This window comes from Caretta caretta, chromosome 28 (genome assembly GCF_965140235.1).
Source record: "Caretta caretta isolate rCarCar2 chromosome 28, rCarCar1.hap1, whole genome shotgun sequence".
Classification (NCBI taxonomy): domain Eukaryota; kingdom Metazoa; phylum Chordata; order Testudines; family Cheloniidae; genus Caretta; species Caretta caretta.
Genome location: NC_134233.1, coordinates 367,759 through 394,278, shown reverse-complemented (window position 1 = coordinate 394,278; position 26,520 = coordinate 367,759). Strand labels below are relative to the sequence as shown.

General features: G+C 67.0%; 1 protein-coding gene and 2 non-coding genes across 4 annotated transcripts; 2 read left to right on the top strand and 1 right to left on the bottom strand.

The window, feature by feature from the left end:
* Window positions 1-10,831: 10,831 nt before the first annotated feature.
* On the bottom strand, window positions 10,832-21,508 carry NAT16 (N-acetyltransferase 16 (putative)). Of its 2 annotated transcripts, XM_048833997.2 has the most exons (5): window positions 21,383-21,508; window positions 17,463-17,609; window positions 17,176-17,382; window positions 14,178-14,402; window positions 10,832-12,595 (listed from the first exon to the last, which is right to left on the bottom strand). In XM_048833997.2, the coding sequence occupies exons 3-5, from the start codon at window positions 17,365-17,367 to the stop codon at window positions 12,041-12,043; spliced, it is 972 nt and encodes a 323-aa protein (XP_048689954.1). In that variant the 5' UTR covers window positions 17,368-17,382; window positions 17,463-17,609; window positions 21,383-21,508; the 3' UTR covers window positions 10,832-12,040. The 2 variants fall into 2 exon arrangements, with proteins under 2 accessions (XP_048689954.1, XP_048689955.1); XM_048833998.2 differs by lacking the exon at window positions 17,463-17,609.
* A 2,457-nt stretch (window positions 21,509-23,965) lies between these two features.
* Window positions 23,966-24,037, top strand: TRNAW-CCA (transfer RNA tryptophan (anticodon CCA)). Its single transcript has one exon. It is a non-coding gene; the product is annotated as a tRNA-Trp (tRNA).
* Window positions 24,038-25,993: 1,956 nt separating this feature from the next.
* TRNAT-AGU (transfer RNA threonine (anticodon AGU)) lies at window positions 25,994-26,067 on the top strand. Its single transcript has one exon. It is a non-coding gene; the product is annotated as a tRNA-Thr (tRNA).
* The last annotated feature ends 453 nt before the right edge of the window (window positions 26,068-26,520 follow it).

Here is a 26,520-nt window from a genome sequence, read left to right as displayed (position 1 = left end):
CACAAGTTCAGGAATCTTTTCCTCCTTGCTACAGGTTTCCACACCCTCAGTAGGTAACACAATCACACACCTTCATGCTCTCCTTGTGCCCTGGCTAGGATCTCACCCTGATTAGACAGAGTTGCTCCACCCTTTCCAACAACACACTAGCAACAGGCAAAATACAAGCACCAGAATTGTCTGGTCTCTGGGATTTTACATAGACCCTAACTGGATGCGACCTAGTTACAGGGCCATTCTCCCGAGCAGACAGAAACTTAGGACCCTTCCCTTCCTGGGCTTTAGCTGAATCCAGAACCAGCTCTGAGACAACTGCACGACCCTCAACCATCACAGGCTGAAAGGCCCCTTCTGTCTGCTCCACAGACCAAGAAGAGCCGGACACACTTCCTCCTTTACCAGACACACAGGTTGGGATCTCTTTCCCCTTGTCCCAGCACACAAGGCTGGTCACAGACAACTGCTTGGAGATCAGGGTAGCTCCCTCCATAGGCAAGTCAATACCCCTGACAGACAGAGACCCATTTCCTTCACTGTCCCAATTCTCCACCCAGCTAACAGGTAAGGTCCAGGGACACTCATCTTCCACTCTCCTCGCCTTCCCACCCTGCTGACTAGACACAGCCATCAGCTCACAAGGCTGCCTAGGCTCATCCAAACTTTCCTTACCAAGCACCTTGCCACTCCCCACAGATCCCCTGCCCTGCCTGTGTCTCCCCCCACTCAGCTGGGGTCTCAGCTCCCACTGTGCTCAGCGCTGCCCTTGCTGTCCCAGTGGGGCAGGCCACTGCTTTCCTCAATGCATCAGAGCCAGCGAGAGTCCCCAGTCTGGTGTGCAAGGGGGCAGGGAGCATCTCTCTGTCCCACCCAGCCCCAGGGGTCTGGTTACAGGCAGGCAGGTAGCCTGAGCCTAGCGGCTCCTCCCTGCTGCCAGCCAGGTCATCTGCATTTTCACTGACCATTCCCTCTCTGCCGATTGGTTCCCTGGATTCAAATTCAAACCCTTGGCAGTTACAGGAACAGGGCCTGGATCCTGTCCCAAAGAGACACAGTCACCCCACAACAGGGTCTCGCAGCTGGTGTCCTGGAGCACCCCAACGACCAGCCAGCCCCACCCCTCCTGGGTCTGCACGGGGATCTGGGCCATAGGCAGGGCGAGGGGCTTCGTCCCTGGGACCCTCACCCAGCTCACACAGCCCCTCAGCATCTGAGGCTGCACCACCCGGGGCCTGACACCAGTTCTCTCTGTCCCAGGATCTCGCCACCCCAGGAATGTCTCCCCATTGACCATCCCCTTCCGCTCCCACTGGGGGTCCGAGGGGCCTGGCCCCAGGAAACTCCACACAGACATATAGGTCAGGAGTGGGAGCGTGTCCACCTCCCCACCCATCTGGCTGATGGAGTCTGTGGCCTTGGGACCCAGCAAGGGAGCTAGACACCGGGGCTTTTCCGCAGGGTCCCCCTGGTTCAAATCGCCAGCCTGCTCAAAGGCAGTGAGGTGGGCATCCACACACCCCCCCTCCTTAACTAGGGGCAGCAATTTAGTCTCGAGGTTCCCTGCGGAACTGGCCCCCCGGGGTCTATCCCCACTCACCCTGGGGAGGTCCCCTAGGCCTCTCCGCTCCCCCACTGCCAGTTCATGCTGCTGCTGCTTCTGCAGCTCTTTCTCCGGCTCTTGCTGTCTCCCACGGTCCTCTTGCTCTCTCGGACTCAGCTCCAATCCCGTCCGTCTCGATCCCCCGATGGGGAACCCGATCGTGAAGACCCTCGTCTGGTTGGGGACAGGAGTCTTGGGGATGCCTGGCTCCCACTCCAGCTGCTCCCAGATCCTGCTATAGCCCCAGTTGGGGTCAGGAATCTGTTCCTTAGAGTGGTCATCCTCCTCCAGCTGCACGATTAACTCTGCTTTGGTGAACTTTCCAAAGTCAACCCTCTCTTTCTGCACAGGGTTACAATGTCCTTCTTAAGGAGACAGTGACAGGCCGTCACTCCGCTCTTCCCAAGTTGTTGTGGACTCACAGGCCCGTGTGTTCTCAGCTCCCCACGGTTTCCAGGGAGAACCCCTAGTGTGCCAGCCCTTCTCGAGGTCACCACCTCTTTGCCAGGGTCGAGCTGCAGACTCCTCCGCCCCTGAGACTGCTCGCTGCAGTCCCCAGGGGAACCCTGTTACTGCAAAAGTCCTTCTCTATGGTCACACACTCCTAGGGGTTAACCGCCCCCCGAAACCGCTCCTCTCTGAGCCTTCAGCAGGCCTGGTCCTCGGCAATCCCCCTTCGTGTTACTGCTCCCCAGTCACTTACTGCAGGAAGCGCCATCCACGGGGTGCAGTACATCCCACCGCTGCCACCAGTTGTCACGGAGTCCCTGGGCGATGCTCTGGAACTGCTCCCCATGAAGTCAGTCAGGACTCTGGGGCAGTCGCCTTTCTGTGAGCAGCCTGTCTGCAGGACACACAGCTCACACAGCTTCCACCTTCCTGGGTCTGACCTCGGAGCATTCAGCATCCTCTGCCCCTCCGTGCGCTTCCCACAGCGAGTCCGCTCAGGCGGGGCTCCTGGGGAAGCCAGAGGGTCCTGCACCCCAACTTCGCAGTCAGACGTGACTCTCAGCCAGCCAGTAAAACAGAAGGTTTATTAGACGACAGGAACATGGTCTAAAACAGAGCTTGCAGGTGCAGAGAACGGGACCCCTCAGCTGGGTCCATTTTGGGGGGCAGTGAGCCAGACAACCACGTCTGCACTTCACTCCATGTCCCAGCCAGCCCCAAACTGAAACTCCCTCCAGCCCCTCCTCCTCTGGGCTTTGTTCCTTTCCCCGGCCAGGTGGTCACCTGATTCCTTTGTTCTCCAACCCTTCAGCTCTCACCTTGCAGGGGGGGAAGGGCCCAGGCCATCAGTGGCCAGGAAACAGGGTGTCGGCCATTCTCTGTGTCCAGACTCCTGCACACACCTGCCCTCTAGGGCTCTGCAATGATCATACACCCTTACCCCACCACCTAGATACTTAAGAACTGCATAGGGGAAACTGAGGCACCCCCACAATATTCGGAGGAAACATTAAGAACAGGCCCACTTCGTCACAGGGCCCCGTCGGGCGGGCGCTGGCCAGACCCAGCCGGGATCGGGGCCCCGTCGGGCGGGCGCTGCCCAGACCCAGCTGGGATCGGGGCCCCGTCGGGCGGGCGCGGCCCAGACCCAGCCGAGATCGGGGCCCCGTCGGCCGGGCGCATCCCAGACCCAGCCGGGATCGGGGCCCCGTCGGGCGGGCGCGGCCCAAACCCAGCCGAGATCGGGGCCCCTGTCGGGCAGGCGCATCCCAGACCCAGCTGGGATCGGGGCCCCGTCGGGCGGGCGCGGCCCAGACCCAGCCGAGATCGGGGCCCCGTCGGGCAGGCGCTGGCCAGACCCAGCCGAGATCGGGGCCCCGTCGGGCGGGCGCATCCCAGACCCAGCCGAGATCGGGGCCCCGTCGGGCGGGCGCATCCCAGACCCAGCCGGGATCGGGGCCCCGTCGGGCGGGCGCGGCCCAGACCCAGCCGAGATCGGGGCCCCGTCGGGCGGGCGCTGGCCAGACCCAGCCGGGGTCGGGGCCCCGTCGGGCGGGCGCTGCCCAGACCCAGCCAAGATCGGGGCCCCGTCGGGCGGGCGCGGCCCAGACCCAGCCGAGACCGGGGCCCCGTCGGGCGGGCGCTGGCCAGACCCAGCCGAGATCGGGGCCCTGTCGGGCGGGCGCGGCCCAGACCCAGCCGAGATCGGGGCCCCGTCGGGCGGGCGCGGCCCAGACCCAGCCGAGATCGGGGCCCCGTCGGGCGGGCGCGGCCCAGACCCAGCCGAGATCGGGGCCCCGTCGGCCGGGCGCTGGCCAGACCCAGCCGAGATCGGGGCCCCGTCGGGCGGGCGCTGGCCAGACCCAGCCGAGATCGGGGCCCCGTCGGGCAGGCGCTGCCCAGACCCAGCCGAGACCGGGGCCCCGTCGGGCGGGCGCTGGCCAGACCCAGCCGAGATCGGGGCCCCGTCGGGCGGGCGCTGGCCAGACCCAGCCGAGATCGGGGCCCCGTCGGGCGGGCGCGGCCCAGACCCAGCCGAGATCGGGGCCCTGTCGGGCGGGCGCGGCCCAGACCCAGCCGAGATCGGGGCCCCGTCGGGCGGGCGCGGCCCAGACCCAGCCGAGATCGGGGCCCTGTCGGGCGGGCGCTGCCCAGACCCAGCCGAGATCGGGGCCCCGTCGGGCGGGCGCGGCCCAGACCCAGCCGAGATCGGGGCCCCGTCGGGCGGGCGCATCCCAGACCCAGCCAGGATCGGGGCCCCGTCGGGCGGGCGCGGCCCAGACCCAGCCGAGATTGGGGCCCCGTCGGGCGGGCGCATCCCAGACCCAGCCGAGATCGGGGCCCCGTCGGGCGGGCGCATCCCAGACCCAGCCGAGATCGGGGCCCCGTCGGCCGGGCGCGGCCCAGACTCAGCCGAGATCGGGGAGCCGTCGGCCGGGCGCGGCCCAGACCCAGCCGAGATCGGGGCCCCGTCGGGCGGGCGCGGCCCAGACCCAGCCGAGATCGGGGCCCCATCGGGCGGGCGCTGGCCAGACCCAGCCGAGATCGGGGCCCCGTCGGCCGGGCGCTGGCCAGACCCAGCCGAGATCGGGGCCCCGTCGGGCGGGCGCGGCCCAGACCCAGCCGAGATCGGGGCCCCGTCGGGCGGGCGCTGGCCAGACCCAGCCGAGATCGGGGCCCCGTCGGGCGGGCGCTGGCCAGACCCAGCCGAGATCGGGGCCCCGTCGGGCGGGCGCTGGCCAGACCCAGCCGAGATCGGGGCCCCGTCGGGCGGGCGCTGGCCAGACCCAGCCGAGATCGGGGCCCCGTCGGCCGGGCGCTGGCCAGACCCAGCCGAGATCGGGGCCCCGTCGGGCGGGCGCGGCCCAGACCCAGCCGAGATCGGGGCCCCGTCGGGCGGGCGCGGCCCAGACCCAGCCGAGATCGGGGCCCCGTCGGGCGGGCGCGGCCCAGACCCAGCCGAGATCGGGGCCCCGTCGGGCGGGCGCGGCCCAGACCCAGCCGAGATCGGGGCCCCGTCGGGCGGGCGCTGGCCAGACCCAGCCGAGATCGGGGCTCCGTCGGGCGGGCGCTGGCCAGACCCAGCCGAGATCGGGGCCCCGTCGGGCGGGCGCGGCCCAGACCCAGCCGAGACCGGGGCCCCGTCGGGCGGGCGCTGGCCAGACCCAGCCGAGATCGGGGCCCCGTCGGCCGGGCGCGGCCCAGACCCAGCCGAGACCGGGGTCCCGTCGGGCGGGCGCTGGCCAGACCCAGCCGAGATCGGGGCCCCGTCGGGCGGGCGCTGGCCAGACCCAGCCGAGATCGGGGCCCCGTCGGCCGGGCGCTGGCCAGACCCAGCCGAGATCGGGGCCCCGTCGGGCGGGCGCTGCCCAGACCCAGCCGGGGTCGGGGGTGGGTTTTTTGCACGTGTAGAGGGGATTTGCACACTGATTTGCACCACACCCCGCCTGCACCCTTGGCCGGGGTCTTTAGTCCAATGCTCTGTGATGGTTTTACACACTCGTTTGCACACCCAGCGCTGCGGGGCCCCTCCACCATCTCCCTCACGCACCGGGGGGGGGGGGCTTGCAGACAACTGAGCCCCCCCCGTCGCCGCCCCCTCGGCTCTGACGCAAGAAGCGGCGGCAGCGAATGAGTCACCCCCGGCTCCGGGAGCGGCGCGAGGGGCGCTAAATATAGCGCGTGCCTGGGGGGGATGCAAAGGGGGGAGGGGCGCAGGAGGGAGGCGGGAGGCACTTGGGTGGGGGGAGGGAGCGGGGGAGGGGGCCACACAGGAAGGGGGAGGGGCGCAGGAGGGAGGGGCTGGCGGGGGCACACGGGAGGGGGAGGGGCGCAGGAGGGAGGGGACGGGGGGCACACAGGAAGGGGGAGGGGCACAGGAGGGAGGGGACGGGGGGCACACAGGAAGGGGGAGGGGCACAGGAGGGAGGGGACGGGGGGCACACAGGAAGGGGGAGGGGCACAGGAGGGAGGGGCTGGCGGGGGCACACGGGAGGGGGAGGGGCGCAGGAGGGAGGGGACGGGGGGCACACAGGAAGGGGGAGGGGCACAGGAGGGAGGGGCTGGCGGGGGCAAACAGGGAGGGGGAGGGGCGCAGGAGGGAGGGGACGGGGGGCACACAGGAAGGGGGAGGGGCACAGGAGGGAGAGGACGGGGAGCACACAGGAAGGGGGAGGGGCACAGGAGGGAGGGGCTGGCGGGGGCACACAGGAAGGGGGAGGGGCGCAGGAGGGAGGGGACGGGGGGCACACAGGAAGGGGGAGGGGCACAGGAGGGAGGGGACGGGGAGCACACAGGAAGGGGGAGGGGCACAGGAGGGAGGGGCTGGCGGGGGCAAACAGGGAGGGGAGGGGCGCAGGAGGGAGGGGACGGGGGGCACACAGGAAGGGGGAGGGGCACAGGAGGGAGGGGCTGGCGGGGGCAAACAGGGAGGGGGAGGGGCGCAGGAGGGAGGGGCTGGCGGGGGCACACGGGAGGGGGAGGGGCGCAGGAGGGAGGGGACGGGGAGCACACAGGAAGGGGGAGGGGCACAGGAGGGAGGGGCTGGCGGGGGCACACGGGAGGGGGAGGGGCGCAGGAGGGAGGGGACGGGGGGCACACAGGAAGGGGGAGGGGCGCAGGAGGGAGGGGACTGGTGGGAAGCTGGGTCCCAACGCAACCTATAGGGGAAACTGAGGCACACCCAGGGGCTCCTGGGAATAGACGTGTCCCACTGGGTCCCAGGTGGACGGGGATGGGCGCATGGATACAGTGCTCAGGGTGGAAGGGTTTCTAGCCCTTCCCAGTTTGCCCCCAGCTCCCCTAATGCGCACAGAGCTGGCCCCCCCAGCTGGGGGGGGGGTCAGCCGCGCCATCAGAGCGGGGCGACCCCCCTTCCCGCGTCTCACCAGCGACCCCCCATGGCAGGGTGCCCGGCATCAGGCTCGGAGCCCCCCCAACGATCCACCACCTGAGCGGGGCTGCGGCTGAGGGGCTAGTGCGGGGGCGGGGGGCAGCTGGGGGTGGGCAGGCGGGGCAGGCTTCGTTCCCCCTCCCCAGCAGCAGGTGAGGGAGCCGGATCGCGCTACCCGGGCAAGGCCCACTGGAGCGGCACAATGAACCATGCAGCTGGTCCTGGAAAAACGCCCCCGGGGGGGATCCCCGGTGCCTCTTTCGGGGCTTGGCCGGGATCAGAGCCCCTGGTCCGAGCGGGAAACCGAGTCGGGGCTCCGGGGGAAAGGGGAGAAAGCCTGCGCGGGCCGGCAGACGGGGCCCAGCGAGCCGGGGGCCAGGCCGTGGAGCAGCAGGAGGGGGCCCCAGGCGACCGGGGAACGGCTCCTGCAGGGTCTCCTCGGGGGGGTAGGAGGCGCCGGCCCCGCCCCGGACCTTGCAGCGAAGCTCACCAGGCCCCTGGGGGACAGGAGCTGGGGAGAGGCCGGTCGCGGCCCCGGTGGGAGAAGGGAGAGAGAAAAGGCCAATTCGATCTGGGACCCAGCAACCCCCCCTGCCCCCCCAGCTCCTTCCCAGCAGCTGGGGGGGACGGGGGAGCCGTGCAGTTGGTGTGGAGGGATGGGGTGACGGGGGGGTGTGGCGAGGACGGGGGCTTCTGGGTCTCACCCACCCACCCACCGCCGCACACACGCACGTGCACACGTCCACACATCCACACACCCATGAGCACACACACAAATCTCTCACACACACACTTACACTCACACACTCGCACACTCTCGGGCATTCACATGCACAGTTGCACACCCACTCGCTCCACGCTGCCAGCAGCCGTGCAGTTGCCTTCACTAATGGATCCCCCGCCGGCCTTCCCAGCAGTGCTGCGGGGGTGGGGGGGGAGCTGCCCTGATGGGGGGGGGATTCCCAGAATTGCTGGCCCAGGAGCAGGTCAACACAACCAGCCCCACACCAAGCTGTGATAAGAGGCCGGGAGCCAGGCAGTGTGGAGGGCGGCTGGGGAGAGGCTAGGGGGGGCAGGCATGGGGGCGGGGGGGTCACGCCTGGGTGAGGAGATATGGGGGGGCTGGGGACAGCCCTGCTCTCTGCAGCGATGACTCCTGTTTGCAGGCTGAGGAAGAGCTGGGGAAAGCTGGGGGTGGGGGAATCTACCCCAGCTCTGGGAGGGGAGTGGGGGCTGGTGGGTTGGAGCAGGGGGGGCTGGGAGCCAGGACACCTGGGTTCTCTCCCCAGCTCTGGGAGGGGAGTGGAGCCTGGTGGGTTAGAGCAGGGGGGGCTGGTAGCCAGGACTCCTGGGTTCTCTCCCCAGCTCTGGGATGGGAGTGGGGGGGCTGGGAGCCAGGACTCCTGGGTTCTCTCCCCGGATCTGGGAGGGGAGTGGGGGCTGGTGGGTGAGAGCAGTGGGGACTGGGGAGCCAGCTCCTGGGTTCTCTCTCCCGCTCTGGGAGGGAAGTTGGGGGGCTAGGAGCCAGGACTCCTGGGTTCTCTCCCCGGATCTGGGAGGGGAGTGGGGGCTGGTGGGTGAGAGCAGGGGGGGCTGGGGAGCCAGGACTCCTGGGTTCTCTCCCCGGCTCAGGAAGGGGAGTGGGGGGCCTGGGAGCCAGGACTCCTGGGTTCTCTCCCCGGCTCTGGGAGGGGAGTGGGGGCTGGGGGTTAGAGCAGGGGGGCTGGGAGCCAGGACTCCTGGGTTCTCTCCCCGGCTCTGGGAGGGGAGTGGGGCCTGGTGGGTTAGAGCGGGGTGGGGGGGGAGGCTGTGTGTTAGAAGGTGCTTTCCTCTCTCTTCCTCCCAGCCCCACCCTGCTCTCACCTACCAGCCCCCACTCCCCTCCCAGAACTGGGGAGGGAACCCAGGAGTCCTGGCTCCCCGCCCCCCTGCTCTAACACACCAGACCCCCTCCCAGAGCAGGGACAAAGTCCCTAGCCTTTAACAAAGCTGCAGATTTAGGAGAAACCAGTTTGAGTCACCCGCATGACCTTGTCTCTGCCCCCTGGCCTGCGTGCCCAAAGGAGGAGCGCTGCGGGCCATGGAGGGCACCTGTAGGGCTGCAGGACGGCTGGCTGCTGGCACCGATGGGTTTTCCACCAAGGAAACATTAGAAAATCCAGAAAAGACTCATGAAGTTCCATCTGGACTCAAAGCCGGTCCCACGGGAGCTGCATGGGCCAGTGACCCCCCAAGTCAGAGTGTGAGGGGCAGCGTCCCCACCCCCCATCCCGCTGCGGCAGGCCAGTTTCTCGGCAGTGAGTTTGGCTGGCAAACGAGCGCCTGGAATGGGCTCAAAGCCACAGCATCCCGGCAGGAAAGCATCTCCCGGAAAGAAACTAGATTTACTCCCCACTCCCCTGCCTGGCTGCCATGTCTGTCTGTCTGGCCCCACATGGGAGAGTGGGGTCCAGTGGGCTAGAGAAAGAGGGGCTGGGAGCCAGGACCCCTGGGTTCTCTCCCCAGCTCTGGGAGGTGGGTGGGGGTTGGTGGGTTAGAGCAGGGGAGGTTGGGAGCCAGGACGCCTGGGTTCTCTTCCCGGCTCTGGGAGGGGAGTGGGGGCTGGTGGGTGAGAGCAGGGGAGGTTGGGAGCCAGGATTCCTGGGTTCTCTCCGGAGGGAACCCTCCAACCAGCATCTGGTGCTGTCGAGGAGCCAATTGACCTTTTAGTCCTCCTGAAGCATGAGACAGTGGCTCCCAAAGCCGTGGGTGGAGACAGAGGGGTCCCTGTACAAACAACTGCCCCACACCAGAGGTGGCTGCATCTCAGCGCTGGGTGAGGGATCCCTGTATAACCAGCCACCCTGCCCCAGAGGTGGTCGCATCTCAGGGCCGGGCGAGGGGTCCCTGTGTAACCAGCCACCCTACCCCAGAGGTGGCCACGTCTCCGCACCGGGTGAGGGGTCCCCGTGTCACCAGCTGCCCCGCCCCAGAGGTGGCCGCATCTCAGGGCCGGGTGAGGGGTCCCCGGGTCACCGGCTGCCCCGCCCCAGAGGTGGCCGCATCTCACCTCCTGAAGCCCAGCTCCCAGGGAGGCCCTGGTGGTAAAAGTGCAGAACCAGCAGGAGCCAGAGATGGATGGAGGCAGCCGCGAAAGCCAGACCCGAGTGCCCCCTTGTGGTGAGTTGACCGAAGCGTGGGAGGGAGTCTGTGTCCGTGCGTCTGTCGGTCTGGGAACTGTGTCTTTGTGTGTGCACAACAGCACCCGTGTGTGTGTGTGAGTGTGTGTACACCCCAGTGTGTGCCCATGACTTCTGGGCATGCTGGTGCCTCAGTTTCCCGCTCTGCAGCATTGCAGGGGACAATCTGAGGGTTAATTTAACAGCACAGAGCGAGCGCCCCCTTGTCTGCATGGCTTGGGGAAAATATCACACGCACCCCTCTCCCCATATCCCCAGACATCCCTGTCCCCATCCTGGGGGGTTAAATCAGCCGGTGCTGGTGTGAGCAGGGTGCCCCGGGTGCGCCCCCATCTGATCCCCATGGCAGACAAAGGGCTAACTACTGCAGCCAGCTTGGGGGAGGAGAGCAGGGAATGGGACACAGGGCCTGACCCGTCTAGGGGGCGCGGGCACCTACCCGGCCCCAGGGCAGGGACTTGCTGGCTCGGGGGGGGGGGACACGGGGCGGGGGGCGCCGGGGAACGGGACACATGGGGGGTGCGGCTGATAGATCCCTACAGTTACCCACGTTCCCCTGGTCTGGGCTGACCCCAGGTTCAGACACCGGACAAAGCAGCCGCTGGACGACCCCCCCCTCCCTGCACCGTGACCCCCCCATGCCCCACGGTGGCGCCCCACTCCTGCTGGGGGAGCGTCTGGGTGCTGGGCAGAAATGAGAGGCGAGACAGGGGCTGAGGGGAGAGGGGTTTATTGCCACATGGGGATGGGGGGAGGGAATCACAGCTTGGGGGGTAACCGGGGGGGGTTAGTTACAGAAATAAACCAGGGCCCCCAGCCCCCCCATTCTGTGCCAGCCCCGGAGTGGGGGGGGGAGGGGGGATCGCTGATCTAACCTGGATCAGAGACTCGCGTTAATAATACCGTGGGCTTGGCCCGGCCCGGGACAGCAAAGCCAAAGCAGGGGCTGCAGGGACACCCTGCACGTGACTGCCCCAAGGGAGGGAGGCGGGATCCCTGCTCCTGACCTCCCGGGGGGAGAATGCACTGGGCGGGGGGAGCAGCTATGGACAGGGGGGTGCAACCTCGCCCCGGGGAGGGAGTTAGTGTGTAGTGCGGGGGGGAGGGGATCCAGCGGTGGGATGGGGGGGCAGATGGGCTCTGGCGCTAGTGCAGGGGGGGACACACTCTTGTTGCAGGCGACTTTATAAATATATCTCCGTTTATGAGACTCTATATTGCACGTCACTCGTGTCGAGGCATCACTAGGGGGGCGGGGGGGGGCTCTAGGCCCAGCTTTCAGGTGGGTTTTTTTTTGCGGGGGGAGGGGAGAGCTGAGCCCTGTACAAGGGTTTCCATCAGCCATGGCGACCCCTCGAGGGATCCGGCAGCCTGTGGGAGGGTCTGTCAACCGGTGCAGGGTGCTGTTGTCATGTCAACGGTTGCTAGGCTCCCTCAACCGTCGCTGGGCTCCATCACCGTGCCCACCATCACTGGGCCCCGTCGCCGTGTCAACGGTTGCAAGGCTCCCTCAACCGTCGCTGGGCTCCATCACTGTGCCCACCATCACTGGGCCCCGTCGCCGTGTCAATGGTTGCAAGGCTCCCTCAACCGTCGCTGGGCTCCATCACCGTGCCCACCATCACTGGGCCCCGTCGCCGTGTCAACCGTCGCTGGGCTCCATCACTGGGCCCCGTCGCCGTGTCAATGGTTGCTAGGCTCCCTCCTCCATCCCTGGGCTGTCGCCGGACCCCTCGCCACGCCGACGGTGGCTCAGCTCCACTGACCGTCGCAAGGGCTTGCCAAGCAGGTGGGGGGGGGGCACGTCTCCTAGGGGAGTCCCTCTAGCGGGCCAGGAAGGGGGTGGGGGGCGGGGACCAAGGCTCAGAAAGTGCGTCTGCGGGACCAGGAAGTGGGCGGGCAGGGGGGCGGGTCTCGCTCCCCCTAGATATCGGCCTCCAGCAGGTACTGCTCGGTGTAGCCCTTGGCCAGCTCCAGCCGCAGGCCGGCCCGGCAGAACTCGGCCAGCTCCCCCCAGAGGCTGGGCTCCAGGAAGAGCTGGCACATGACGCAGCCCCGCAGGGCCGGCAGGCGGGCCCGCAGGTGGTGCAGCAGCTGGCTCTTGAGGTGGGCGGGCTGGCGGCCGAAGGCGTCGATGTTGAGGTAGACCCAGTCCTCGCCCAGCGGGATGGGGAAGGGCTGGGTGCAGAGCGAGGCGGCCGTGGGCCGGGCCTTGCAATCCACCACCCAGTGCAGCTGCTTCTGCTGCAGCAGGGCCAGGTTGGGCTCGCTGGGCCGGTAGGGCTGCCAGTCCTGGATGATGGTGCGGCCGGGCAGGACCTCGCTCTGGAAGGCCGGGCTCAGCACCAGGGCCCGCACCTCGCCCGGCTCCAGGGCCTCCGTGGGCAGCGGCTGGAAGCCGCCCGCCCGCAGCTGGGCCACCGCCGTGTCCAGCCGGGCCAGCAGCTCCGCCGCGTTGAACCGCACCAGCAGGATGCCCTGGAGGGGGAGAGGCGCAGGTAAGCTGGCCGGGGGACAGGGGGAGCTCCCCATGGGCTGGCTCAGGGGGGCGGGGAATGGGGCACGGGCCCTGTCCCCTCCAGGACAGAGAACCCAGGAGTCCTGACTCCTCCCCCTGCCCCCGCCTGCCCCCCTGGCTGCTGCTCCATTTCATGGCACGACTGATTTCCACTAATTGAACTAACCGTCCCGTTCCTCCCCCCCCCCCGCCGCGCCCGCCAGGCACCGCTCAGCTGGCTCGCATGGCTGGGGAAAGTGGGTCAGCAGCCACGACCTTCCCGGGAGCCAGATACCAGGGTGATGGCCAGACTGACCCGAGGCAGAGAGGCCTGGCAGCCCAGAGCCGACCCATCCGCCGCCGAGCGCGGCCAAATCCGCCAGAGACCCCTCGCCCCGGGCGGCAGAGATCCCCCCATCTCCACCCCCAGGCAGGGGCTTCTGGACCCCCACGGCTCGCCCTGCTCTGGGGGAATTAGACAGCGCTGCTGCAGTGGGTTCCCACTGGGCTCTGCAGCCCTGAGCCCTCTGGGGGTCCTTCCCCCATCACCTCCCAGGCGTCCCAAGGTGGGCCCAGAGCCAGGTGCAGCAGGCCCACCACAGACCCCTCACGAGAGGGTGGCTGGGCTGGGGGCGAATGCGTTGGGCTAGGAGTCGGGGCCCCTGGGATCTGTGCCAGGTTCTGGGGCCCCTGGGATCTGTGCCAGGTTCTGGGGCCCCTGGGATCTGTGCCCGGGTCTGGGGCCCCTGGGATCTGTGCCTGGGTCTGGGGCCCCTGGGATCTGTGCCTTGTGTCACAAAGTGGGAATGTTCTTAATATGTTCTCTGGATACTGTGTGAGTGCCTCAGTTTCCCCTAGGCAATTCTTAAGTCTCTAGGTGGGGAGATCGGGGGTGGGCGTGATTGTGTCAGAGCCCTAGAGGGCCAGTGGGATGGGGTCTGCACAGAGAATGGCAGACACCCTGTCTCCTGGGGACTGATGGCCTGGGCCCCTCCCTTGCAAGGTGCAAGTTGAAGGGGTTGGAGAACAAAGAGATCAGGTGGCCTCCTGGCCCCGGAAAGAGACAAAGGCGAGGAGGGGCTGGAGGGAGTTTCAGGTTTGGGGCTGGCTGGGGAAACAGAGGGAGGCCCCCTGCCCCCCAACATGGACTCGGCTGAGGGGTCCTGTTCTCTGCAACTACAAGCTCTGTGTTAGACCCTGTTCCTGTCATCTAATAAACCTTCTGTGTTACTGGCTTTTACAAGAGAAACGGTGAATCGCAGGAAGTGGGGGGGTGCAGGGCCCTGACCCCCCCACACTCCGTGACACCTGGGAGCCCGGTTCTGTGCCAGGTTCTGGGGCCCCTGGGGACTCCTGGGTTCTTTTCCCAGCTCTGTGTGACCTCTGGCAAGTGACAGCAAGGCTCTGGGCCTCAGTTTCCCCATCAGTGGGGAGGATGTTTCTTCACCTAGTCAGCCGGTCTCTCGCTGTGTGGGGGTTTGTGGTGCCCCGATCTCAGTCCCCCGCTACCCGCCCCCAGGGCACTACCGTAATTCACTTAATATCCCCTCCTCCTGCGTCTACCTGCTTGGTGATCAGACGGTATTTCTTGAAGTCCTTGGGGCCCAGCTTGTCGTCCCGCGTCAGCCGCGACACCTTGACGCCGGGGTGCTGTTGCTTGACCAGCTCGGTGCAGAAGCGCTGCAGGACGCCGGCCACGCCCTTGCCCCGCTCCCAGGGGGCCACGCGCAGCCCTTCCACCAGCACCGTCTCTCCGGCGTCCACCACGCAGACCGACTGCAGCCCGATCTGGGGAGGAAAGCGGGGGGGTGGAGGCAGGGGGCAGCGGGTTAGCACCGGCCGGAGCGTGGGCAGGGCGGGAACGGACCCACTGCTGGAATTAGTGAATTAATTATTTCAGCTGTGTATTAATTTCCTTGTGTAAAAAAATAAAAAAAAACTTATTTAAAATGTCATTTGACTTTAATACCCCATCTTTTTAAGGCCTAAAACTTATTTATTCTCTCTTCAAACACTGAAATGAAAAATAGCCGGGCAGAATCCAGGAGCCTCTCCCAAACGCTTGGCATTAAAGGCGGCTCCCCTATAAAGAGAGAATCGGGGGGAAACCTCACACCGGGGAGGTGACGCTTTATGGACAGGGCCTGGCTGATCAGCCTACGGGATTTCGGGCCAGCAGCTCTCAGCCTTTCCTGACAGCTGTGCCCCTTCCAGGGGTCTGATTTGTCTTGCCTACCCCCAAGCTTCACCTCACTTAAAAACGACATGCTTACAAACATCGGACACCAAAACACAGACGTGTCACAGCGCGGTGTTCGTGACAAATTGCCTTTACCCTGTAATTACAAAATAAATCAGCTGGAATATAAATATTGTACTCACCGCTCGGGGTGTCGTACGCAGAGCAGCAGAAACCAGGCCTTGCCTGTGTGAAATTTTAGTTTGTACTGACTTCGCGAAGGTTTCCTCTGTCGCCGTTGTAAAGCTAGGCGAATCGCTAGAGGAGTTGGCGGACCCCCTGGAAGCCCTCTGTGCACCCCAGGGGTACGCTTACCCCTGCTTGAGAACCGCTGATTTGCAAGCGAGGCCGGTGAGTAGGAACTCGCGCTCTGCTCACTGTCTCCTGGGCGAATTTGAAAACTTTGCTGGACAATGGCCGATGTAACTCGCGGCCTCCCGGCAAGACCTGGTTTATGCTGCTCTGCGTACGACACAATATTTATATTCCCAGCTGATTTACTCTGGAATTAGATGGTAACAAGGAGGAAATCAGCCATTTTTCAGTCCTCGCTTCTGTATTTTGGTGCCTGGTGTTCGTAAGCACGTCGCTTTTCGGTGAGGGGCAACTGGGGGGTACGCAAGACAAATCCGACCCCTGAAAGCGGGACAGGGCCACTGGGCTAGAGCCACCCCGTGCGAACGCACCTTGCGTTGGAAAAAGACCAGCAGGCCAAAGGGAAAAGCCGGTTCAAACTGATGATTTAAATCAATCCCCCCACCCGCCTTGCAGCCGGAGGGTCTATGCAGCGCCCGGCATGACAGGGGACCCTGACCTCGGGGGGGGGGGGGGGGGGGTCCTGTGTGGCACCTGCACAAGAGGGGCTGGGGGGAGGGGGTGAGTCATCCCTTAATTACAGCCTGATTAAGCCACATGCGGGGCTGACTCATTCCTGCGCTAGGCTCCAGCCAATCCACCAGCCAGGGGCTGGGCTGGCGACGCCCGGGGCAGGTATAAAGGCCTCACAGGAGACTTGGCCCTGGGAGTCTCCCCTGCCTGCAGGGGGTACCAGGCCCATATCCTGCCCCAGGCCGGCTCCCAGCCCAACCCTCCCTCCTGCCGCTGCCCCAGCCGCTAGGCCTCACCCCCCCACCCCACCCCAGAGCCAGTTTCCGGCAGAGCCCTGAGCTCACTCATGGGTTGGGCAGGGCCAGGCTTTTAGGCATTACCAGGTTATATGTGACCAGAAGATGAATTTCCCCCAGTCACAGGATTCAGCCACCTCTGGGGCGGGGCGGCGGGTGACACGGGGACCCCTCGCCCGGCGCTGAGATGCAGCCCCCTCTGGGGCAGAGCAGCTGGTTGTACAGGGACCCCTTGCCCCCCCTCGCTGAGATGCAGCCACCTCTGGGGCGGGGCGGCAGGTGACATGGGGACCCCTCGCCCAGCGTTGAGATGCAGCCCCCTCTGGGGCAGAGCAGCTGGTTATACAGGGACCCCTTGGCCCATGCTGAGATGCAGCCACCTCTGAGGTGTAGCATGGGGGTGTGGGGGTCTTTTTATCTGGTGGACCCCTGGAGTCATTACAAGTGGTTCCTGCACCCGGACCAGCCGGGCCCAGCTCGTCAGCTCAGGTTTCTCACAGTTCGGGGGCTGCCCTGGCTGGAGGCGAGACCCGAACCCAGGGCAGGGACCAGGGTTCACAGGCGATGTGCCCACCTCTGGCTCTGACGCAGGAGTGATGCGGATCTATAACAGCCAGGGACACGGGTCGATCCCGCCGCAGCTCAAAGCAGGTCAGAGCGGGGAGCCCGCCGGGAGACAAGAAATGGGGCAGCGGGAGGGGCCGTGCTGGGGAAGGTGTGGGGGTGGGTCGCTGGGATGCAGACAGCCGGGGTGGGGGGGCAATTGCAAGCTACACGGTGAGCGGGGATGGCAGAAATACAGACTTCACATGCAGCCACTTCTGAGTAGACAGTCGGGGCTATTTACACAGGGACCCCTCACCCAGCACTGCAATGCGGCCACCTCTGGGGCGGGGCGGCTGGTGACCCAGGGACCCCTCGCCTGGCTCTGAGATGCGGCCACCTCTGGGGCGGAGCAGCTGGTGACACGGAGACCCCTCGCCTGGCTCTGAGATGCGGCCACCTCTGGGGCGGGGCAGCTGGTTACATGGGGACCCCTCGCCCGGCTCTGAGATGCGGCCACCTCTGGGGCGGGGCAGCTGGGGTCTTTTTACATGGGGGACGCCCCTAACCTGGCTCACTGAGCCCCAGGAGCAAGTAACCCTCAGGCCCAGGTGCTGCCCCCTGCAGGCACCGCCGGGTCCGACTTCCCACTCACCACGGCTCCGTTCTTCTTGGCCAGCACCACGGTGCGGTTGGGCTCACGGATCCAGGCGTGGTAGCGGCTGGGGAGATAATCCAGGCCCCCGTAGATGCCCTTCGACATGGCCAGGATCTCCTCAAACTCCTTCTCCGTCGCCACCACGAACTGCAGCTGGGGGTCGCTGCTCAGCCCTGGCTCCAACTTCATGCCTGGCTAGCGGGGCTGCGGGGAGAAAGCAAAGCCGTGAAACAGCCGCAGGCGGGGGGGGCCAGCCACGGACGCCCCACCCACCCCGCACTCACCAGCGCCGCTAACAGCCAGGTGAGTCTCTGAGATGCGGCTACCTCTGGGGCGGGGCGGCCGGTGACACGGGGACCCCTCGCCCGGTGCTGAGACGCAGCCACCTCTGGGGCGGGGCAGCTGGTGACCCAGGGACCCCTTGCCCGGCGCTGAGATGCAGTGAGAGGAAGTGAAGATTAATTTTGTGTCCAAGAGAGGTTTGATGGGGGACACACTGGGGTGGGGACTGAAGGGAAGCTGGGTGTGTGTCGTCAGCCACAGCTCCCCGTGTTGTCCCAGCCCTGGGCCCCCCCCCAGCTCTGCCAGTGCCCCTCACTCCCGACCCACAGCCCTGGCCTCCCCCCTCGGAGCAGGCGTCTCCCCTGAGCGGACGTTGCCTGGGCAGGTTGGGGGTCTCTGGTTTCACCGCGCCGGGAGCTGGCCATGAATATTCAAGGGAACCCGAGGCGGCCTGCGGGGGGAGGCGGGTGTGCAGCTGCGCCATGTGAGACGGAAACGTCTGGCCCGGGAACCCGACCCACTGCCCCCCCCTGAAATATTCATCCCGGCCCCCCCTAAGGAGGGACAGAGTCTTGGGGGGCAGGGCCCACGTCCACGCTGGTGCACCCCCTCCAGCCAGCCCCTCACCCCTGTATCCAGCCATCCCCACCCCTGTCTCTGTTCTGCCCGGGCGGGGCCGGGGCCCAGCGCTGGTCCCTGCTCTACCCCGGGGTTCGTATGCCCTGGGGCGGCTGCAGACCCGGGGAAGGGGGGGAGGGGGGGTGTGACATGTGCGGGGCAGGGGCTGCTGCAGGGTCTCATTTCTGGGACCTCCCTCCCCCTATCCCCAGGGCTGGGGGGGACGGATGGGGAGGCTCACCCCCTCTCCCCATTGGTCCCCTTGTCATGGACAGACAGGTCGGGCCAGTTCCCCTCCCCCACCCTAGCCCGGGCCCACCCCCTGGCGTCTGGCGCCTGCGATCCCAGGGCTCCATGGAAAAACTCCTTCCCACCCAGCTCCCCTCACCCTCCCTGTCCCCCCTCAAACGCCCAGCCCCCACAGAACACTCACAGAGCCCCTGTGCACCCCCCCGCCCCATAGACTCCCCTGGATCTGGGCCCACCGGTCTGGTTTGGGCTGGGGGGGGGATACGGAGGAGGCCAGGCCGGTGGGGCTGAACTGGGGTGGAGAGAAGGGGTACGAGGCTGGATGGGCCCAATCTGTACCCCTCTTCTCCTGCCCTGCCCCTTAGGGTCACATGGGGGGAGAGGCGAGCTGGGAAGATGCTGTGACCCCCCCCTGCATCCCTGCCTGCCCCCCCCCGCCCCCCCCCGCACCGTGGGGGAGGGGGTCGGTTTTGGAAGAGTCGGCGTTCGGCATCTCTCAGCGCCCGGCTAAAAACAGACCGTGTTAATCTGCTTGTGGGGGGGGGGGGGGCATGAGGAGGAGGGGGATGCGTCAGGTCTTATTAATGCGGGGGGCCAGCCCCCCCCAGCTAGAAAACCCCGCCGGGGCATATCTGGGGGGGGCGGACAGAGCTGCCGGGCTTCCCCTGTGTCACGTCGGGTTCGAACGGCTTCCAGGGTGACCGCGGCGTCCAGGCCGTGGCATGGGGACCCCCAGGCCTCGCTGCCGTGGGGCCAGGCATGTTCTGCCTTTTCTTGCCTTCGGTTAGGGCCGAGCTGGGGGCCCGCGGCCGCCCGACCTGGGTGGTAGCCACGCATTTGGGGTGATTGGCAGGATGGAGGCGTTTTCCCATCGGCTCTTTTACGTGTGATGAGGCCGGGCCCCCGAGCCAGGCGCTGTCCCCCATGTGGTGTTTGTCCCTGGGGGTCGGGGTCCCCGCCTGTCCCTGGGGGTCCCTGGGCAGCTCCCGTAACCTGGCCTGGCGACGCTGGTCCGCTCGCATTCAATATTAACGGGGTCGGGGCCCCTGCGAGAGGTCGGCTGCAGCCCAGTGGGGCAGGTGCTGGCCAGGGCCGGTAGAAACCCTGGTTCAACCCTGGGGGGTGGGGGGTCCCTCCTGCTCCCCTTTAATTCACTGTTCCCGGGAGCCAGGCCAGGGGCTTAGCCACGCGCATGGGAAGTTGGAGGTCCGGGTGCACCCCAGCTCTGCCCGTAAGCAGGATTTGAATGGGGACCCCCCTGTCCACTCCTGTGACCCTGGTGGGGGGGGACCCCAGGTAGCACCCCGCTCTATCCCCTCTGTTAGGGGGGGCCCTGTGAATAGTTACGTCAAAGGGGCTGCTGCCAGGACAGAGCCAAGTGTAAACCAGGGTCTCCAGCCCGCCAAACGGCCAGAGCCAGGTTGGGGGCATGGCAGGGGCGCCGGAAACGGGGCCATGGGTGCCGACGTGGCTCTCGCGTGGCTCCCCGGGTCTGCTGCCCCCAGGCCCCTCGGCCCGGGGTCCCAGCCGGTCGGGGGGAAGGGGTGATGCTGCTCTTGCCGGACGGGAGCCCTTTGGCCAGGGCCCCAAACGGGCCCCACCCGTGGTCCCCCTGGCCTGCCCCGGGCACACGGACGCCCCAGCCCAGCTGTCTCGGGTGCGGTGGCAGGTGGGGGATGAGGGGCCCGAACGGCTCCCAGCCGGCGCCAGGGAGAGCCCCGTGGGGCACCGGCCACCGGCGCTCTCTGCCCCTGTGGGTCTCTGTGCGGCGACCGGGCACCCACCACGGCTGAAACGTGACAGGGGAGAGAAAAGCTGCCCCTGGGGGCGGCCCACGCGCCTGACGTCGGTCTCGCCGGCGGGTTACCCTTGGGTGCCCCACATGGGTCCGGGCTGGCCACTACTGTGGGGCAGCGAAGGGAGAGGGTGTAGGGTGTGGGGAGAGGATTGCCTGCAGGGGAGGGGGATGGATGGGGGGCAGGGAGAGGGGGAGGGGGATAGTAGCAGAGCAGGGGACCCTGGGTAACCTCAGATTGCATCAGGTCCCTCTGCCTAGCCCCCCCTCCCTGCCCAATTTGGGGGGCACAGGGAAAGTGCCCTGGTTCAGGGGGCCAGCTGGTCACGCCTGGGGCCCGAGAAGCAGCCAGGAGGGGCAGGAATGGGGGGGGGGAAAGAGGCTGAAATGGGGAAGGAACAAGGCCAGCCCCCCCCCCCCCAGACCCCGGGGTTACATAATAAAGGTGGTGGGGAAAGGGAACGGGGGGGGGCACAGCCATAAGCTGGGGGAGGACGGGGGGGGGAGTCAGGGGGACAGGCTGATGGAGAGCGCAGGGACCCCGGGATCCGTCCCTGCGACCCTCCCCGGGGCACCTACCGTGCGCCCCCCGCTCCCCATGGCAGGGGCTCGGGGCGGGGGGGGGGGTGACAATCTCCCCTCCCCCCAGCCTTTGTCCCCAGGGGAAAGCGGGGCGGGGGGGGGAAGAGGGAGGATCGGGCCCCGCCCGCCCCCTCCCCGTCGAGGCCGGGCGCATCCTCAGGGACCCAGGTGTCCGGGTAATGGCGACGGCTCCCTGGTAACAATGGGGGAGGGGTCGCCAGCATCCCCCACACACACACCGGGGGTGCGGAGAGGGGGGGGCAGCAGCCTGGTGGGGGGGGGTCTTAGCACGAAGTGGGGATGTACTAACAGAGCCAGAGACACCCCCCTCCCTCAGCAGCCCCCCCCCAGAGACCCCCCTCCTGTTCAAAGCCACCCCCTCCCCTCAGCAGCCCCCCCGAGACCCCCTCCCCTTCAGAGACACCCCCTCCCCCAGCATCCCCCTGTAACCCCCAGAGACCCCCTCCCCCAGCAGCCCCCCTCTAATCCCCCCCAGAGACCCCCCTTCTCCCAGAAACCCCCTCCCCACACATCCTCTCCTTCAAACATCCCCCAATATCCCCTCCCCTCCCCGCTCTTTCCCTGCGCCGCCCCCTCCCCAATAAATCCCCCCCCCGGCCATGCCCTGACCCCTAAAGGTCACGGTGCCCCCCCCATGTGTGTGGGGGGGGTCCCTACCGGGAGCAGCCGGCGGCGGGTGGGTGGCTGGGGCCGGGCTGTGACGGTCCCTCTCCCCGCCAGCATCGCTCCGCGCGGCGCGGCTGCTATAAAGGGGGGCGCTAAGCCCCGCCCCCGACCGCCCCCCCCCCAGGCTGGAGGGGACAAGGTGCGGGGGGGGGGCTGCTGGCATCACATGAGCCCGGCTAATCCCCCCCCCGCGCCTGTGCGTCATCAGCGGGAGAAAGTGACCTGAGAGGGGCGGGGGGGGGGCCACTGGGCTGCAATGCGGGCGGGGGGGGAGCCCAGAGCCGGCCCACCCCCACACTTCCCCCGCGCGGGGGCTGTGCCCCATGCCCCCCCCCCATAGCACAGGGCTACAGACCCGACCCTGCACCTCAATCGCCCCGCACCCCCCCCCAGCCATAGCATCCTCCCTGCCCACACACCCCCCGCGCGGAGCTGTGCCCCATGGCCCCCCCATAGCACAGGGTCACAGACCCGCCCCCCCCCGCACCCCAGCTGGCACCCTGGCCCCTCACAAGGGGGGGCTGCGTCAGTGGGACCTGGCCGCTTTCCCCCTAAATACTTGCCCCCCCACAACTGTAACCCCCAGTTCCCCCCCCCAGCTCAGACCTGGGCCTGCCCCCCAGCTCACGAGCCCCAGTCCTGAGCCTGTCGGTCCCCCACTTCTCCGCAACCCCCATCGCCTCCCTCCCGCCCCAGACCCAGACCACTTAACCCCACATGTATTCCCTTCCCCTACCCGTAAACCCCTTGCCCCCCTAAGTTCCCTGCCCCATAACCCCCAGCGTCTCCCTTTCCCCCCCCGAAGCTCCCTGCCCCGTAACCCCCTGACCCTCCCCTACCCCCCTAAACTCCCTGCTCCGTACCCCCGCCCCTCCCTTTCCCCCCCCAAGCTCCCTGCCCTCTAACCCCCTGACCCTCCCCTTCCCCCCAAGCTCCCTGCCCCGTACCCCCCTGCCCCTCCCCTTCCCCCCCAAGCTCCCTGCCCGTACCCCCCTGTCCCTCCCCTTCCCCCCAAGCTCCCTCCCCCATACCCCCCTGCCCCTCCCCTTCCCCCCAAGCTCCCTGCCCTCTAACCCCCTGCCCCATACCCCCCTGCCCCTCCCCTTCCCCCCAAGTTCCCTGCCCGTACCCCCCTGTCCCATACCCCCCTAAACTCCCTGCCCCATACCCCCCTGCCCCTCCCCTTCCCCCCAAGCTCCCTGCCCGTAACCCCCTGACCCTCCCCTTCCCCCCCAAGCTCCCTCTCCCATACCCACCTGCCCCTCCCCTTCCCCCCCAAGCTCCCTCCCCCATACTCACCTGCCCATCCCCTTCCCCCCAAGCTCCCTGCCTGTAACCCCTGCACCATACCCCCCTAAACTCCCTGCCCCATACCCCCCTGCCCCTCCCCTTCCCCCCCAAGCTCCCTGCCCCGTAACCCCCTGCCCCTCCCCTTCCCCCCCCAAGCTCCCTGCCCCATACCCCCTGCCCCTCCCCTTCCCCCCAAGCTCCCTCCCCCATACCCCCCTGCCCCATACCCCCCTAAGCTCCCTGCCCCGTACCCCCCTGCCCCTCCCCTTCCTCCCCAAGCTCCCTCCCCCATACCCCCCTGCCCCTCCCCTTCCCCCCAAGCTCCCTGCCCGTACCCCCCTGTCCCATACCCCCCTAAGCTCCCTGCCCCGTACCCCCCTGCCCCTCCCCTTCCTCCCCAAGCTCCCTCCCCCATACCCCCCTGCCCCTCCCCTTCCCCCCAAGTTCCCTGCCCGTACCCCCCTGTCCCATACCCCCCTAAGCTCCCTGCCCCGTACCCCCCTGCCCCTCCCCTTCCCCCCCAAGCTCCCTCCCCCATACCCCCCTGCCCCTCCCCTTCCCCCCAAGCTCTCTGCCTGTACCCCCCTGCCCCATACCCCCCTAAACTCCCTGCCCCGTACCCCCCTGCCCCTCCCCTTCCCCCCAAGCTCCCTGCCCGTAACCCCCTGACCCTCCCCTTCCCCCCCAAGCTCCCTCTCCCATACCCACCTGCCCCTCCCCTTCCCCCCCAAGCTCCCTCCCCCATACTCACCTGCCCATCCCCTTCCCCCCAAGCTCCCTGCCTGTAACCCCTGCACCATACCCCCCTAAACTCCCTGCCCCATACCCCCCTGCCCTTCCCCTTCCCCCCCAAGCTCCCTGCCCCGTAACCCCCTGCCCCTCCCCTTCCTCCCCCAAGCTCCCTGCCCCATACCCCCTGCCCCTCCCCTTCCCCCCAAGCTCCCTGCCCGTAACCCCCTGACCCTCCCCTTCCCCCCCAAGCTCCCTCTCCCATACCCACCTGCCCCTCCCCTTCCCCCCCTAAGCTCCCTGCCCGTACCCCCCTTCCCCTCCCCTTCCCCCCCAAGCTCCCTGCCCTTACCCCCCTGCCCCATACCCCCTGCCCCTCCCCTTCCCCCCCTAAGCTCCCTGCCCGTACCCCCTTCCCCTCCCTTTCCCCCCCATAACCTCCCTGACCCATAACCTCCCCCACATTGCTTGCACAGACCCCGCCCCGCTCCTGACAGGCCCCGCCCCCACCGCCCCAAGCCTGGAAGAGGCCCGGCTCCGGCCCCAGCCGCAGCTGACCTCGTGGCGCAACGGCAGCGCGTCTGACTCCAGATCAGAAGGGTGCGTGTTCGAATCACGTCGGGGTCAGAGGGGGCCGCTTTTTACTTGGGGGCCCCCCCTTCCCTCCTGCACACTGCTACACAACACAACACACCCTGCAACCCAACGCACCCTGCAACACACACTGCTACACAACGCACCCTCCTACTCACTGCTACACAACACACCCTCCTACACACTGCTACACAACACAACACACCCTCCTACACAACGCACACTGTAACACACCATCCTACACACTGCTACACAACACACACTGTAACACACCCTGCAACCCAACACACCCTCCTACACAACGCACCCTGCAACACACCATCCTACACACTGCTACACAACGCACCCTCCTACACAACGCACACTGTAACACAGCATCCTACACCCTGCTACACACTCCAACGTATACACTGTCCTACACACTGCAACACCCCGACCCACACACTGCTACACAACACATCATCCGGCACACTGCAACCCAACACAAACTGACCAAAATACCGCAACACACGTCCTACCCACTGCAACACAACGCATACACACAATGCAACACTACAGCACACACCCTGCAACACCCACACACTGCAACTGCAACACCGCAACCTACACCCTGCAACACACCATCCTACCTACTGCCACACAACACACCCTGCAATACACTCCAACACACGCACCAGCGGCCTACTCAGCACAAGCCAACGCCCCACAGCACGCCTCCCCGCCCCCCCGAAACACACGCAGCACAACGTAAAATGCTCTACACACGGCAACACAACACCCTGCACTGTCATTGGACACACATGACACCCTTTGGCCCCCCCCCACCCTGCGGCACAGTGCCCCAGGGCACGCTATTGTGGGGCGCAGGACGACACCCCAGCGTACAGCATCAGGCCGTTGTGTGGCAGTGACTTGTGGTACAGCCCCGGTGTGTTGCATACCAAGACCTGTGGGCCTGTGAAACGCAACACAACCCACAACGCGGTGCAATGCCCCAGGGCGGGCAAGGCAGGACGGATGGGGACACTGGTGTGTGTGTGTTGGCTCGTGTTGCAATATGGAGGACGTTGTGTGTCGTCGTGAAGCCCCCCCTACACCCCAACCCCCTGCCGTGCCCCCTGGGCCCAGCAATGCACGACACCCCTCGGGGCTGTGAAAGGCGACAACACAACACACAGGACCTGGTGCTCTGGGGTCAGTGGCTGTCCTCTCCGTCCCCCACCCCCCGTCTCCTGTTGTGGGGGGGGGGGGCCCACTCCCCTCCCTTATCGTGGCCTCCCCCGTCACGTGCCCAGCCATGGCGCCCCCCCCCCCTCCGTTTCCCCCCCCCCATCACCAGGCCAGGCATGTGCAGCCCTTTAATGAGTGTTTTGTCCCAGGTCCTAATTACCCAGCAACGGGGTCATTAGCGGAGCTGCCAGGGAAGTCGGGGGGGGGGGGGGGGGCAGGGGGGCTTCCTCCTCCTTCGGGGATGCGGGGGGACTTCTGGTGCCAGCAGTGGGATTCCTGTGCCAAGCCCTCCCCCCCACCGGGCTCAGACAAATGCCCCATTCACAGTTTGGGGGTGGGTGAGGTGTGCGGGCTTCCAAGGGCAGCGCACACAGTGTGATCCCACCAGGGCCGAGACCCCCCCACACCCCCACCCCCACCCCTTCTTCCAGCCACATGTAAACTGCCCGCCTTGCGGGGTGGGTCCCAGAGGGGGACAGGGCGCTGGGTTCGGCAGAGGGCCCCCCCCCAACCCCATAACCCCCCCCAGAGCCAGGCCAGACTCTGGGCTTCCCCCACACGTGGTGCAGAGCGGGCGGAATCCGGAGCGCGGCCAGAGGCTGCCGCTGGTGGGGGAGGGTCAATCCTGATTGACTCCCCATTCAGCCCGCAGCGGGGACACCGGGGCCATGAGGTGTGGAAGGGGTCGGGGGCGGCCCCCCCCCCCCCCCCGCGTAGCCAGCAGGCAGCTGGGGCGAGCGGCGGCCAGCCCAGCATCCCGGCGCCGTGGCTTAGTTGGTTAAAGCGCCTGTCTAGTAAACAGGAGATCCTGGGTTCGAATCCCAGCGGTGCCTGCGGTGGGGGGAGGGGCGCCCCTTTTTTTTCTGGGGGGTCCCCCCCCACACACACACACGCTTTTGCTGCGGGGAGGGGGGAATCCCGACGGTGACGTAGCTGCAAAGCAAAAGCGCACGCAAGGGCAATGCGGAGGGGGAGTCCGGTGCATGAAGGGAGAAGGGACCCAGGAGTCCGGTGAAGAGGGGGAGGGGAGAACCTAGGGCATGAAGGGGAAGGAAGGGACCCAGGCGTCCGGTGCATCGTGAGATGGACACCCCGCTCCTAGCGCCTCATGTCCGCTGGCACAGAGCCCCCCCCAGCTACCCCCTCCCTGCCCCACTTTCCCAGGACTCAGGCGCTCAGAGGAAATTTCCATGACTCACAGAGAAGCAGCCCCCGGCCCCCAGCCCAGCCCCTTTGGGGGAGGAGCAGGTGTCTGTGCGCACAGGAATCCCCCCCCCCCCCAATTT

Bases quoted from the DNA above. Each gene is read 5' to 3' on its own strand.
- NAT16 (XM_048833997.2), bottom strand. From the start codon at position 17,367: ATGAAGTTGGAGCCAGGGCTGAGCAGCGACCCCCAGCTGCAGTTCGTG. The intron at 14,403-17,175 runs GTGAGTGGGAAG...TTTCCTCCCCAG, and splicing joins CCAAGAAGAACGGAGCCGTG to ATCGGGCTGCAGTCGGTCTG. The intron at 12,596-14,177 runs GTAGACGCAGGA...CTCCCCCTCCAG, and splicing joins ACCGTCTGATCACCAAGCAG to GGCATCCTGCTGGTGCGGTT.